Raw genomic sequence first — 16,311 nt, forward strand, 5'->3', positions numbered from 1 at the left:
CAGGCACCAGAGACACAAGAGGTGCGGATCGGTGACCGACATCAGCTTGTGAAAGGAGTCACAGGACATGAATCCGGTCCAACGATGGGCCATCCCTTGAGCACCAGGAGTTGAAGACTCGAAAAAGATGTCGACAATAGTCAAAAAAAGTTCAGGCAAAAAATTACTACGGGGCAAGCTCTCTCCGGATCTGGGCTGGCTGGCGTGGAAAAAGAAAGAATGATGTCAGCGCGCAGGGACGGGGTCTAAGTAGACACCGAGACGTCATTCCGGGACCACAACACCGACAACGGATGCGGGGTCTACCGACACCGCCTACCGATGAGCAGGGGTACTGCTGTGAAAAAAGTTCTCCTGAGCCAGTCTAACGCCTGGGGGTTATTCTAAGGTAAGAAATCTATAACTAATGGTCTCTTTCAGATACCCTCTCTATGGCTTCCTTGGCCAAGAGCCTTCTGACTTTCTCCTGAAGTAAGTTCAGGTGGTCCTCCGTCAGCCGATCTTAAGTTGGAGGTAAGGAAGGAGGGGTAGTATCGAAGGGAGGGAGTAGCCCTTCGGACTATCTGAAAAACCCACCTGTCTGATGTAATTTTGTCAGTGGGGGAGGTGATGGTTGACCCTGCCATCCATGATCTTGAAAGGCTGGACTAGCAAGGTTTAGCGGCTGCAGGGGGAGAGTGGAGTGACTCGACCTCTGGCCACCTGACCCATGGGGTTGAAAGGAGCAATGCGCACAGCAGTAGAGATTGCTGAAATTGCGTGGTCTAGTATCTGGGGCCCAAAGGCGCACTGGGAGGGTCAGGTCACCCAAATATGAGGCACATGGTGTCATAGAATTTTTTAATCTGGGCAGGGGTCACTCCAGCTCCCGGAAAAGCAGGGATGCGCGGAGCCGACCCAAATGCAGGTTCTGTAGAGCGAAGCCTAGAGCGTCGAGACTCCTCTGTCAAATCGGCTGCAGACGGGGAGCCGAAGCACACTTCGACTTCTTGTGTTTCGTATGCCTCTTACCTGATCGACCTGACAACTTTGGGTGGGAGGACAAGGACCTAGGACTCCCATAGTGGTGCCTGGACCTTCCTCTCGACCAGGACCAAGAAAGAGACCTCTGGGGCAAACAGTGTGGAGCCGGGCATAATCAACTTTGGAAACCACTCCCTCAAAGTCTTTGGAGCCATGGCCCAGCAGTCGAAGCACAACTTTGAGTCGTAGTCGTGATCCAGGCACCAGAGACAAGTGGTGATCCGTCACGAGATGGCAGGCTATAGGAAAGTGCCTCTTTTATACATGATTAGCCCCCACTTTTTATCACGAAAATGATGTAATTTGGAATGGTGGTGCACAGGGTCTCTGCCAACAAAGTCCTCTGTGACAGAAGCTCATTCCCTAACCTGTACCTTTTGTTTCCTAATTGGCACAACTTTAGTACCCCTTGTATGTCCCTGTAACTGGTGCCTCTGGTACCTAGGGCATTGGCACTGAAGAGGGACCCCAAGGGTAGAAGCACAAATTGTGCCACCCTAGAGTCCCATCACCAAGGCCATGCACACTGCCAATACAGACTGCTTGCCTTGATGCAGACAAAACCGAAGAGTCAACATGGCACCCCTCCCTAGGTGCCATGCCCACAGACACTGCATGGGATATAGCTAAGACACCAGCCTAGCAGGACTTATAGCCCTAAGGCAGGGTGCACTATATCTCCTGTGAGGACATTTGCATGAGCAGATATGCCCCTGAAATATCCATGTTGATTCGTGGAAATTGTAAGTGAACAGTGAAGCCATAAGGAGTACATGGGCTGGACATTCGTCATTATGAGTTCCCCAGCTACATGATGGCTTCACTGTATTATGGGACGTTTGGCACCTATAGGAGACTGGCTGAGTATATGGTGCACACTTATTTAAGTGAAGCACCTTGCACTAATCTAGACAAACCTTATGGTGATTTTGGTGGTCTTGGACAACCATAGAACACTCTCTAAGTGGTAGCTTTGGAGAGCAGCCTTCAGGCTTAGTCCAGAAGGAGTGTTAAGCAGCTTGTTTTACCAGAACTAATCATTTAGTATAAGTTAAACGAAAAAGAACCACACAGTGTAGTTATAAAGCTAAGTATATTTATTATACACACTCACTAACACATTGGTATATCTCCTACCTGGAGATATCAACACAATACAAACCATGCTTCAATTTGTAAACAGGGAAGTAAGCACAAATACACAGTGGTCTCCAGGGGGAGACCAAACCATATACTTAAGAAGTGGAATGCGAACTGTGACCGAAGTCGGGACTTTGACCAGGAGACTCAGAAGAGCTGGGGACACATGGAACCACCCAAGGCAAGTACCCAGGAATGCCACAGAGGCTAGGTGCAGAGTGGAAACACAGTTGCTTACTCAAAGCAAGTCCATGGGAAAGACTTGGTTGCAGTTTTCAAGAAGGATCCTTCCCAGTGGACCATGATGAAACCCTGTGGAAAACAGAAGGTTAGAGAGTCACCCCAGGAATGAGGATCTCTACACCATAGGTGCGAAGTGACGTCAGAAACTGCCGTAGACCACAATGGAAGACTTCAGGAAAGATGCAACTGGCGAAGAAGGTGAAGGAGTCCGGTGGAATCCAAGGATGGATTCTTGAATAGGAGAACATGCAAGCAAAGGGGACAGAGTCTATGCCACTTGGAGGTAACCAGGAGGCATGGAAGAGCACTAACCACCACTGATGAAAGATGCAGGAGTGATGACAGTGACCTTGTCGCTGCAGCTGTGAGGACCAGGCGACGCTGTGGAATACCAGGAGCAGTTCATGAGCTGTCCCATGTCGGAAGTGAAGAACCAGGTGGCCGGGGTCCGGCGGCAGCACCAACAAGTCTTGGCAGCAGCAACAGATGTGGTAAATGAAAAAAGGAGCAACTTCGGGACCAGAAAGATCATGGGGACTCACCAATTGCAGGAGAGTTAGAGCAGGCCCCGAGCAAGCAGGGGAGCCCATTGAAGCCAAAGAAGACCCTTAAGAGGACCCACAGGCCGAAGGCACAGAAGTCGCAAGAGGACCTTGAGCAGCTCACCAAAGATGAAGGCCCAAGGTGCAGAGGATGCAGTGAGGACAAAGATCTTGGCAGGAAGAGCTGTTGGAGGCTGGAGCTTCTTGTAGCCCGAAAATCTCGAGTACAGAACCAACAAACCTTGGCAACGGCAAGTTGACGCGGTGCACAGGGGTCCTAATCCAGCAGTTCCAACAAGGGATACTGGCCGCAAACTTGCGGAGAGGACAGGTCAGGCCTTGAGGGAGTTGCAGAACTACCACCTGTGTTGCTGAGCCTTTTGAAGTCCGTGGGACTTTAGGAGCAACAGACCGGTCAGCTTCTTTGCGGTGCCTGCAGTTGCAGGGGAGTGACTCCTTCACTCCAAGGGAGATTTATGTGGGTGTCTTTGATGCCCACAGGCCTGTAGAGGAACCTGGAAGAAGCACAGGCATAGACGACGAAGAAGATTTGCAGAACAGCAAGACCAGGAGCAGCAGGAGTCTTCCTTGATGCAGTCTCAATTCCAGGCGAAGTCCAGGTGCCCAGACGGTCGAAGTTGAAGTGGTTTCCGGTTTGAATCTCGTCCCACAATGAATCTGAAGAGCCACCCACAGGTAAGATGTTAAGTACCCTAGGGAAAGGGTTGTAACAATTCAAGGGTTCCTCCCAGAGGAGGGGCTGGACAGAGGGAAGGAAACTCCCATGTCCTTTATCAAGTTTTGCGCCAGAGCAGTAGCCAAGGGCTCCCCAAACTGGCTCAAACTGGAGTATGCAAGGAGGGCATCAAATGTGCCCTTCAAAGCAGTCTGGGGGCAATGGCAAGCACCCCACCCCAGCCAAATACACTAAGTCTTGTCTGGGGGGAGGTCACACCTCCCTGTGACAGGAAACCTATTGTTCTACCTTCCCCAGCTCGAGCTCAGCTCTGCTCAGCAGCAGGGGTGCAGAATCATGTCTGGGGTCGACAGCAGCACTAGCTTACTGGCAGACCCTGAAAGGCTGTTACCGGGAGTACTGGGGGCTTCCCGGAGGAGCCCCCCAGTGCATGGAATCGTACCTCTAACATCTTTAACGGTGTTGGGGTATGATTCCAACATGCTTGATACCAAACATGCCCAGGTTCGGCACAGCCAATATATAGTTAGCCACTGCGTAATGACACATGGCCACTATAGGTATCAAACTGGTTGACCACACTTACAAAGCCTGGAGAATCGACACCGAGGGTTGTAAGGGGTGCAAGGCACCCTCACACTTATAACCTAGCACCCTGCCTTCAGAATTGAAAGGCCTGCCCTAGTGGTGACTTATAGGTTTTAAGCGCAGTGACTGAAGATATAAGGAATATCTGTCATAAGTGGAGCTAGCACCAACTCACAAAGGCTGCAATGGAAGGTCTGTTGGCAAAGTTTTGATTGGTCTCTCATGGGTGGCATAATACATGCTGCAAGCCATGGGAGACTCCAGGTGTACCTATGCCCTGGGTACATTAGTAACATATACTAGGTACTTACATGCGTACACCAGTAGCTAATTGGGAAGGTACCAAAGTACTTACCACTGTCAAATGTGGGGGGAAACACAATGGCTGGGGTCCTGATTATCAGGATCCCAGTCAGACTAGTAATAAAACAGCACAACACCAGCAAAAAGTGGGAGTAACCATGAAAGCAGATTCTACTTTCCAACAGTACCAAACATCTTGTCTTAATAAACCTGCACTAAGTGCAGTGTCAGATTTATTAATAACTGCACAGAGGACCCCTATCAGAGGGTAGCTCCCTTCATAGATCTGCACTAGCTGGCACGGAAAGAAAAGAACGGACGTCAGCGTGCTAAGGAGACGCAGACACCACTTCCAGTGCAGATGATGACGCTAATGTCACGCAGAGCCGAAGACGCCAGATTCTTGCGCGCAAGGGTAGTGCTCGAGCAAAAGTCTTCTGGATCCAGCTTGATGCCTGCGAAATTCTAATATAAGGAATCTGCAGCTAGATGTCTCTATCAGATCAGTGCAGTGGCGTACAGTGATGTGGTGTAGACTGGAGTTGCGTACACCAAAGAGGCGTAAAGTGGAGTTGCATACAGTGTAATAACAGAGTGGAGTTGTGTACAGTGTATTAGCATATTGTGGAGTGGTGTAGAGAGGAGTATTGTGGAGTGGCGTAGAGTGTAACAGAGTACAGAGGATTAGTGTCCAGCAGAATGGCTTATAATGTAGTGGTGTAGACTGGAGTGGCGTACAGTGGCGTGGGGTAGAGTGCAATAGCATACAGTAGAGTGACGTACACTGGAGTGGAGTTTAATCGAATAGCGCAGAATGAAGTGGACTAGAGGAGTGGCGTGCCATACTCTGGAGTGGCGTGGGGTAGCATACAGTAGAATAGCATAAGGTGAAGTGGCGTGGAGTGAAATATCAAATACTGGAGTAGGGTATAACAGAGTGGCATACAGTAGAGTGGGGTACACTGAAGAGGAGTGGAGTAGAGTTGCATACAGTGTTACAGCGTAGACTGGAGTGGTACAGACCGAAGTTGTGTAATAGTGTAGAGCGGCGTGTTGTACAGTGGAGAGGCGTAGAGTGTAATAGTTTAGAGTAGAGTAGTGTACTGTGGAGTGGCGTATAATGGAGTGGTGGAGACGAGTGGTGTACACTGGTGTGGGGTAGAGTGTAATATACAGTGGAGTGGCGTACGCTGGAGTGTGGTCCAATCAAATAGCGTAGAATGAAGTGGCGTAGAGTGGAGTGCCATACACTGGAGTGGGTTAGAGTGGAGGAGCGTATAGTGTCGTGGTATACAGTGGAATAGGGTAGAGTGGAGTGGCCTACAGTGGAATAGAGTGGAGTGGCGTACATTGGAATAGAGTGGAGTGGCGTACAGTAGAATGGCGTAGAGTGGAAAAGCATTGACTGGAGTGGCGTACAGTGATGTTGCGTATAGTGGAGAGGATAGAGTGGAGTGGTGTAGTGTGGGATAGTGTATAACGGAGTGGCCACAATGGCGTGGCATACGGATGTATGTGAAATTTAGCAGCCATATAGATTATGGTGTGCAAAATAACACAAAACAGTGAATTGGGCTGCTTGCGTTTCGCTAGATTTACCAATCAACGCAGAGCCATGCATGGTGGCCTTGCGTTCCTTCGTAAATCTAAGTAAAGTATTGCGTTGCCTATGAGACACCATAAGTGACGCAAGGGTGCTAAAATCCAATATTACAGCTAGGTCTTGCTTCTATTTTGGGCCATGGTATACCGTGATAACCATGTACCACAGTATACTACAAAGTTATGACAAACCAGTGTATAATGGGGTAATGGCTGTTTTTAGAGAATGAAAAGGAAGCCATATTGTTTTCCCTACTCTATGGCTGTGTTCAGTGTTAGGGCCTTAGATATAGGTAAGTAGTAGGGCCCTACCTATTACCACTTTTGCCTTAGATTTGTAGTGATGATCCTCAAAGAATCCTCCTGGATTCCCATTCCCATTTGCAGTTTTTTGCAGTGACAGTGTTCTTTGACTTGCTCCTCCATTCCAGATGAATAGGATCCTTTGTTAATGAGGCTATATACTTTCTTCATATATTCCTAACAGCTGGTATGAAAGCATCATCTTCACAGGAGAGTCGTCTTGAGTGCCTACTCATCTGCTCTAATTGTTCCTTCTGAGTAGATGTCCTTCTCTTTGTCATATGCTGCTTCGTGAACCTGAACTGCTCTTCTGACCAGTGTATCATCCACAGTACGCACCTCAACAGATTCTTCTTTTCATTTTCACCTGTCACATTGGTGCTTTCATCTGACGAGCGTGGGCTTTTTACCTGGTCGTTTTCAACAAGTGAAAGCCTTAAAAGATCCTCTTGTAGAAATGTTTGTTTTCCTGATTTAGTCAGAAAAACGCTTGATAGGTTTGTGGAGGGTGTAGTTTGGTAAGTTGGTGAAGGCCATATTGTGGACTGGTCACTTGCACTTTGGCTCTTCTTTTCCACTGAGGGGTTTTCGTCTTTTGCCTTCATTCTCCAATTAAAAATCGATTTTTTTTTTTTTACTTCCGAATAGTTTTTTTTCTCCCTATATAATGTAAACTGATTAAGAAGAGCTTTAGGCATCCAGTTGGTGGCCATGAGGTTGAGAGGGGGCACATTTTTAAGTATTAAGTGGTTTTGTAATGTATTTGTTTGGAATATTGAACGTTTTCATCACAAATGTTGTGAATAAGCTACATTGAGAATGGATGGCGGCTACAATATCAATGATTGTGTGAAATAAGGAGTAGCAAGGAAGCCGAAAACAGAACAAATGTGGTGCTTACTACGGACTTTGAACATTACACTAAAGCAGGCGCTGAAAGCCAGGACTGCAGAGTGTAGTTGGCAAAGTAGCTGGAGGGAACCTTCATAAAGGAGGAGATAGTGTTTTTTAATGTAGCTTTGATGTAGATAGGAGAAAGTGGTGCCTTGATGTGGTAGCAGGTTTTTAATGGTTTGTATAATTTAGGTGCTAAGCACCTGAAGAAAAGAAAACTTGAAATGTGCCTCCACCAGGCCCTTATTTCTTATCATTCACTCAGGAGTCTATACATATGTTAAATATCAAGCATGCTCGAGTTATCTTGTTTCTGAGCAATTAGATGGGCAAACATTTTTTGAGCAGATTAGGTAACACATGTCATCTGATCAATGTAAACTGTGGATTAATTGCACATCAGAATTAATCACAGCGCCGAGTTAGGCTCAGCATGTACTGAATGCATTCAATCGTAGTGGATCTTTCAATTGCAGACAAACTTTAACCTATTCTGGGTATAAGAAGAGAAAACAATTTAATATGCCCCTTGTTAACCTGAATGACTTTATTTTAAGGAAGACACGTCCATCCAGCTTTGATGTAGACGGAGATAATTCCTATTAATGACTCATGCCTCCAAAACATTAGCTAACACAGTGATTGAGAACGTGGTTCAAATACAGGCAAGCAAAAGCCCTTTCATCAAGATGGATGGATGGATGCTCTGGTGATTTACCAGTGGTGAAAGGAAACATAGATGGATGAGTGGGCGAAGAGATACAGGAGAGTATGTCCAGAAGGATGAGTGGATGTAATCATGAATAGATGAATGCTCCATATCGATGATTTTCCAATGAATTGATACATGGATCGATGGGTGAATGGGAGAGTATCTAGAAGGATGTATGTATAAACAGATGTATGCAGTGGATGATCGAAACATTGGATGAATTACTGGAGGGATGATTGGGTTGAACGCCCTTATGTCTTCTGGACTCGCTCGCTACGCAAAAATTAATCCCCAATTTTTACGCCTTACCACTTTGAAATGTCACCAGCCGCCACTGCGTACAAAACGACAGATCATTTAACAATCTAAAACTATACAATACTAATAAAATGTGCACAGACGTCATAGACAAGAGAAACACATTCTTACCCTTGTATTGTCCTCTGTTTCCATTGTGGCCTGAAGCTTTCCATTAACGCTGAACACACAGAAAAGGCCTTTATCGTAGTAGATGACACAGTGGCCTTCTCTTGAAGCCTGGATGAGTTTTGGTCTGATGCAGTTTTCAGGGCCTTCTAAAGTCCTCAATAGATCACCATTCATAGAATGTATCAGGCATGGTCCTTCTAATAAAGACATATATTGACAATAAATTACATCAAATTAAAACGGTATCCTGCCAACAAGTTGTTACATAACCTTGATTACAATGATATGATTTATTTGATCCGATTCTCCGTCCGAATGAGGTTATAATTTCGAGGTGTAGTTAAGAAACATATTTTGTACTACAGTCAAGAAGGAATTACACTCACTTCTAAAATCTGTATTTTATGTTACTTTTGCCCCTGTCACCCCCACCACTTGTCTTTGGTCTGCTTAGGATCAGAGCAATTTATCAACACATGAAATGCAATTCACTCAAAAAGATAACTGGAAAAGTCAAAGATTTGCACATAGTTAGCAGTTACTTAATATTTCTGAAGAATCCCATTACATCAGAACTTCTGAATGAGGCAAGGGTGGTGGGACCAATCCCAAAGAGTATGGAGATGGGTTGTTGTTTGAGATCATGTATTTAGGGTGAATTTGATCAAGCGAAGAAGTCAAATAACTTATTAATATAACTTGACAAATCTTGAATATACAAGAGACTGAAAAGAAAATGATAAAAATGTATGTCAAAACGGCTTTGTGAAAAAACTGATCACAGTAGGATATATTGCTCTCTAACTTAACATACTGGAAACATTACAGTTCACTCTTGCAAGTGCTAATACATATCGATGTAGTTCGGGTGCATCAATGTTTTTCTCTTGATACGCCACACAAAACCAAGGAAAATGGGAGGTAAGGCTTTTACATATGGATGTAATCATGAAAGGTATCAGAATGTTGTGTAGTGGCTGAAATGATTGCTAAATGGAAAAAACTGATTATCTTTCACTTGCATCTTTTCTTGCGCCAATAGCTCTAAAACTATTTTAAAGCACTTTTTCTACAAATGGTCATACTAACTATGGTGAATGACATTTTATCTAATTAGAGTAAACATGCTGCGTATGCTCAAACATTGTGTTAAACTTATAAACATTTAGTGTTTCTATGACTTTACTAACTGTGTGCGCCACTGTGACTTTAAAAATTAATATACTTGAGTGGCAAGAAAGTGATGCTCTTGGGAGACTAGCAGCTCTTGGTGTTCCCTGGCCTGCATTAGGAGAATTTAGCAAAAAAAGGGCCCTAATGGAGATCAAAAGAAAGCTAATGAGAAGTGGAGAGGCTTTAGTGGTCTTCCCAGCACGGCAAAGTGACATATAAGGAAAAACAGTTCATATTCTCCCATTTGGACTCTGCTAAATCTATTCTAGATAATCTGCCTGCAGTAAGTGGACAATGATGGTTGGCTGGGCCTGTGAATCTCATGCCAGTGATCTCCATGGAACTCAATAAATATGGGTGTTGTTTCAAGGTGGGCTGAGGGTTCTACCGCTGGTGGAAGAGGGCTTTTCTTTTTTTTCTTTAAAGAAACGTACCTTCTATCTGTTCCCTTTACTCTTTTCTGTTTCCCCCTTTTAGACTACTTGGGGCAATATATTGGGTTTACGCACAATTAAAGAATATTATTTGTAATATATTTGATTTAATGTGGCCACTGTAGTGATATATGGGATTGGAAACATATCAAGACACTTATGTATTTCACATAGATTTCAATGCAAATGATTAATAAACAGATTTAGACATAAAAGCCTATATTATTTAGAGATCTCTATGAAATTATCTCTTTACACATTGCAACATATCTTGATACATTTTTAAACACTACTATAATCAATGGGGACATATTTCCAATTTAACAGCCCTCTAAAAGTAGAGATAAAGGTGGCTATGACATCTCTTCCACTATTTCTTAAATTCCTATGAAATCGATTGAGGCTGACTGGATTTCCGGAATATCCACAGCAATTACATTTCTGGATGTTTTGAGCACTGTAAGGCTACAAACACCAGTTTTACTAGCAATGTTGGCTGTTCATCTAAAAATATTAGATTTCAATATTTGAATGAAACTACGATTAATTAGACTGTTGATTTCCATAATGCCAGTTGTGTGGTCCTAGGTTGAAGGCAGTTAAGTACTGTAAACAAATGCTCATCCACACGTAGCGTTCTTCACATGCATAGCATTGAAAAGTGTATTAACGGATAGAATTGAGCTTAGAAATCAGCAAGAAATCTTTAGACTTGAAGCAAAAATGCGACTTTTCCAATTCCAAAAGTTTGCTATTCAAAAGCACACATCCTCATTCCCCTCCAATGTCCTGTGCACCCTAGTATTTACCTTGGATCAATTAATCAACTGCCAATGAATGAATAGAATTTGAGCAAGTGACATTCATATCACACTAGATAGATGTCAGAGGGTAGTGTCCAACTTAATCAGCCATCATATACTTAGGAGCCTTGGGCCCTTACTCTACTTATTGGAAGAAAGTGCAAATCTATATGAAATTCTGTGAAGGTGAAAGTCACTTCATCTAAATGTTCTAATGCTTTCATATTCATGGGGATCAGCAGGTCTAAACTCAAAACCTATATAGCAGTCCTCCAGCTGGACAAAGACAGATGCTCAATTTCCCCATTTACCGCCCCCCTATTCATCCCTTCTAAGCCACTCAGACTATTAATAATTTAGGAATCTGCCTAGGCAGTGACAAGCATAACTACAGAAATAAGACAATCGCCAAAGGAGCCTCTATTTCAGCTGATAAGAAGCCTTTCCTGCATAGCCCAGATAAACAAGTTACTTACTTCCGGTAATGCCTTATCTGGTAGAGAGTCTATCTAGCCGCAGAGTCCTTACCTTTTGAAAAGATACTCCCTGGTGGTGGGTCTCAACACCAATTTTAATGAGGAAGTCCTGCAGGACCAAATGGGCAAAGTGCTCATCCCAACAGACCTGACAACCCAGACAGTAATGTTTTATGAATGTGAGCAAGGAAGCCCACGTTAGCACTATGGATCGAAAGGTAGCTTCATACGACGCACCAGTTCGTCTGGGTAGATGTTAAAATACGGAGGCTTTGATGACAAAGTCTGAAGCTCGCTGATCCTCCGGGCAGATGAAAGCCCCAAGAAAGGCCGTCTTGATGGTAAGGAGCCTGAGAAGACAATTGTGAAAAGGCTCAAAAGGAGCACACATGAGGAAAGTGAGGAAAAGATTGAGGTCCCACTGAGGCATAATGAAAGGAGAAGGTGGAAACAAATGTTGCAAACATTACAAAAATCTATTTTTAATAGGGGATTCGAAAAGGGATGGCTGGTCAGGAAACTGCAGAAAAGTTGATACAGCAGAAAGATAGCCCTTGAGTGTGCCCAGAGCACAGCTCTGCTGGGCAAGAGAAATAATTTAGAGAAGAACTTGAGAAAGGGGATCGAACTGTCTTTCTGTACACCATGCCACAAACTTTTCCTAACAGCAAGTGCATACGGTCTTGGTGGAGGGACGCTTGGCTGCCAAGATAACATTGCAGACTACGGGGGAAGGACGAAAGCTGTCAACTGTTGCCGTACAATCTCCACATAAGTAGACAAAGAGTGGACAGGTTTGGGTGGAGGACCCTTCACCTGCTGCTGCAACAGACAGCCTCCCGTAGAGGCAGCCTGATTGGAGGATCGATGGCCATGCTCAACAGCTCGGCATACAAGACTCTTGGGGAGAGGAGTAGGTCTAACGGCTAGGGCCTCGAATCTGGGGAACTGGGTTCGAGTCTCGGTAATGACGCCGAACATCCTGTGGTTCTGGGCAAATCACTTAATCTCCCCATGCCTAACAAAAAATGAATGTGTCCTCATGTAATGCAACTGGTGCTATGAAAAGCGCTCTGATACCCGATTCGGGTCAAGTTTGCGCTATATAAAACTCTGTTAAAAAAAAAAAAAAAAAAAAGATTCTCCCTGCCCAGACCGAAGCCACAAGAATGACTTGAGCCCAGTCATTCCTGATCTCGTTCAAAACTCTGAACAGGAGTGGTATGGGCGGAAAGCGTACAGGAGGCCTGATCTCCACTCAAGACAATAAGCGTCTCAGAGCGAGAGCCGCCTTGGAAACTCCGGGGCACAAAACTGTTGACATTGCGTGTTCTCGTCCATGGCTAACAGATCTAACTAAGGCACTCTCCACTGCTGAAAGAGATGCTATTAGTGATCCGCTAGAGGTACAAAAGTGGGTGGTGATGGACAGAGCATGTGAACCAATCAAACACTCACACCCAGTCAACAGATCTGGGTTTAATCCATCACCGTTCTTTAGCCCACTCTGCCACCCCTGTTCAGACATGGCCATATGCAAATCAGTCTGACCCTGTGCCTCATGGGAACAGTCCAGCCCGAACTGCCAAGCCATGCCTTCCCTGGACCGGAATCAAGCTTCCTAGGACCGGTTTCTGGCATTACAGCCGTCTTCAGCCAGGCTTGCTTGAATCCAGTGGCTAAGTGAGCAAGGGACTCCGCTAGGCATCTTTGGCTGAATTTGTCCACCCTGGCATTCAGAGAGCCCTGCAGGTGTTGAATCAATCAGGGATATGCCCTGCTGTTCCAGCCATGTCCAGAGACACAGGGCCTCTTGACGCGCTGGACTTAATAGTATTATTTACTATTCCTATTCCAGTTTGGGCAACAGCAGGGAAGGTGCTGGATTTTATATCCAATACCTTTGAGCCCCCTACAGCAAGTCATTGTAATCACTTGCGATGTAAATGTATTGCGTACTAACAATGCGGTTCTTGTAGCGACCGCATTGTAATAGCATTGCGTTAACAGCGTTGTAAACACTGTTTCCCGTCCACAGTGTCAGATTGAATTTAGAGCCATAATACCATCTGCTGACTTGGAAGAGCTAATGCAGATTTTCTGGATCTACTGGCATTTGAAGAAGATTCATGATGTGCGGAATCTGCAATTACAAGTTTTCAGCAGAAATGCGATACCAATAGCGATATCGAGTAGAGAAATCAACTAAAGACTTGTCAACTGGCATTTAGAAAATGCACCAAGAAACAAGTGAGACTCTGGTGACCTTTGACAAGGTGTTTTTACTTACTTCATTTTAAATGTACGCCATCATTTTTGTGCTTTTTCATTTCGATTTGTGATTTCATTTCGTGTCTCCTTGCAGCTTCAGAGTTGCCAACCATGCAAAATCGAACGACACACAACGCCACAACATTTAAACTCTCCTCCTTCAACTTGCTGACAGACAATGCAACAAAGTGCCTAATCAAACCCACCTTACTATCGCAATCATCAAATCCTCTCTATCAACTGGGGAATTAACAAGTGACATGTAAAATGTCTTCCATCAAGTCGATTCTTCAGAAGAAAAGACCGGACCTGTCAATCTGCAAATGTTGGTACAGAAATATTTTCTGCATGGTAAATGGGAGTAGCCCTTCTATAAGTGACATGAGTGAATGCGATACTGGTATCCTGCATTTTTAGTCCAAGAACTGTTTATGATGATTTAGAAGTCTAGAACCTGTTCTAAGTGGGAGGGCGCAACAAGTATGCCCTTAATCTTGACATGGAACTATGGTCCATATCCTGAGTTATACACACAAAAGGAAGTAAGGTGAGTACAAATCACACATTTTTAAGTATATATGGAGCACATTCACTTTGTAAAATATGCCCTCACCCACAACAAGTTGTGGCATGCTTCATCATAGGGCTGCTACTAAACGCCTCAGTGCAGACCAACGCTAGAGGTGGATCAATAGGGAGGGGTAGACAATACAAACAATTAGAAACAGAAAAGAAGCGGATCCTAAATCGGTGCAGACGATTTGTGTTAAAACTGACTAAGAGATATCATCATAACAATGTTATTCCTTGATTCCCTTGCCTGGAGTAAAAAAGGGTGAAAAGGTACCCTCAGATGGTGGCGACGTGAGTGGGTTGTGCACTCTCCACCCCTCCGTTCTGCATAGAGGTCAACATGTTTCTGCCAGATCCCGTCTCTTTACCGGCATTCATCAGGCCAACGGGAACCCTATGCTTCTTTCCTTGTTGTTATAAATCCCCCTGGTATTTACACTGTACTACGTGCTACTCCACCTGTAAGTATGGTGCAGTCCAGTACACTTACTCATCAAATGACATTGAGTTTATTGAGATGAGCGCTAGAATGGGCACGGGAGTTGAGGGCGACCCCCTGTAGTTACTCTTTCATCAGCCTCCACCGAGTCGGTCACTCCGGGAGACCACACCCTGAGTTGTCAAAGGTCACAGCATAACCTTTTTTGTGGATTATAGCATTAAACGTAGCTTTTTCCTAGTTCAATCAGAGTGCAGTGCCACCCATGCAAAGTTCCGTTCTCATGTGACACCCAAGCCCTTGCGCTAACATCCTATACATGTCGAGTGAAAACGTTTAAGGTATGGATGGTGGCAAGACACCATGGTGGTGACAGTGTGGTAGCTAGAACCAGTGGTATCCATTCTGAATTGACCCTTGTTTGACATGGCACAAGTCCGATGCCACAAGAATGACTTGGGCCCGGTCGCGTCTGATCTTCTTCAGCACTCTGGGCAGAAGTGGTATAGGCGGAAAGGCAGACAATAAACCGCAGCTCCACTCATGACGAAAAGTGCCGCCTTGGAAATTCCAACGCGCAGAACAGCTGACATTGCGCGTTCTCTTCTGTGGTGAATAGATCTAACCAAGGCTCTCCCCACTGCCGAAAGAGACCTTGCACCACCTCCGAGTGAAGATGCCATTCGTCATCCATCAGGCACCGGAAGCTGAGTTTGTCCGCCCTGGTGTTCAAAAAACCTGCCTGGTGTTGAACAGTCAATTAAATGCCTTGACGTTCCAGCCATGTCCAGAGGCGCAGAGCCTCCTGACATAGGGTCCACGCCCCACCCCACCCCACCTTGTTTGTTGCAATACCACATGGCGGTGGTGTTGTCTGAACACCTGCACCACCTTGCCCTTGACAGAGGGAAGGGATGCCTTCAGTGCAAGAAGGATCGCCCGGAGCTCCAGGAGGTTGATATGGAGCCTGGACTCCGCCGGAGACCAGAGGCCTCTGATCTCCACCTCTCCTATGTGGCCGGCCCATCCCAGGAGGGACGCATCCGTCACCACTGTGTGCTCCGGTTGGGGAAGGGAGAGGGATCTGCCGCTGACCCAATGCTGATTCGTGAGCCACCACTGCAATTGTTGTGCAGTGCCCTCTGAGATCTGGACGTAGTGGACAGGTTCCCCTGATGCTGCGCCGACTGGAACTTCAGGTTCCACTGCAGAGCCCGCGTATGCCATCTGGCATGGTTGGTGAGCAGGATGCAGGTGGCCATGAGGCCCAGCAGCCTCAAGGTCGTCCTGACCGAAACCCGGGACAAGGGCTGAAAGATCGGAATCATAGCCCAAATATCCCGGACTCGCTATTCGAAAATGCGCTGTGTCCAGAACCGCTCTGATGATGAGGAGCTTCTGAGAGGGAATCAGGTGCGACTTTGGCACGTTGATGGAGAGCCCCAGCAAATGCAGGAGGTCAGCCGTAGTCTGGAGGTGGGAGCTTGCCTTCAACAGCCAGTCGTTGAGGTAAGACTGAAAGCCCTGATCTGTGCAGATGAGCTGCAGCCACCACCATCACTTTCGTGAACACCCGAGCGGCGCTTGTAAGGCCGAAGGGGAGCATGGTGAACTGAAAATGCTCCTGCCCTACCATGAATCGAAGGTAACGCCAGAGGGTCGGCAG

At 45.7% G+C, this 16,311-nt stretch overlaps 1 protein-coding gene across 2 annotated transcripts in view; it reads right to left on the reverse strand.

Annotated features, from left to right (window-relative positions):
• The window catches only part of LRBA (LPS responsive beige-like anchor protein), a 2,244,423-nt gene that overhangs the window by 33,900 nt on the left and 2,194,212 nt on the right, over positions 1-16,311 (reverse strand). For both annotated transcript variants that reach the window (XM_078676915.1, XM_078676916.1), the window contains exon 55: positions 8,477-8,673. In XM_078676915.1, coding sequence (XP_078533041.1) covers positions 8,477-8,673 — 197 coding nt within the window. The remainder of the gene's footprint in view (positions 1-8,476; positions 8,674-16,311) is intronic.

This window comes from Lissotriton helveticus, chromosome 2_1 (assembly GCF_964261635.1).
Source record: "Lissotriton helveticus chromosome 2_1, aLisHel1.1, whole genome shotgun sequence".
Taxonomy (NCBI): Eukaryota; Metazoa; Chordata; class Amphibia; order Caudata; family Salamandridae; genus Lissotriton; species Lissotriton helveticus.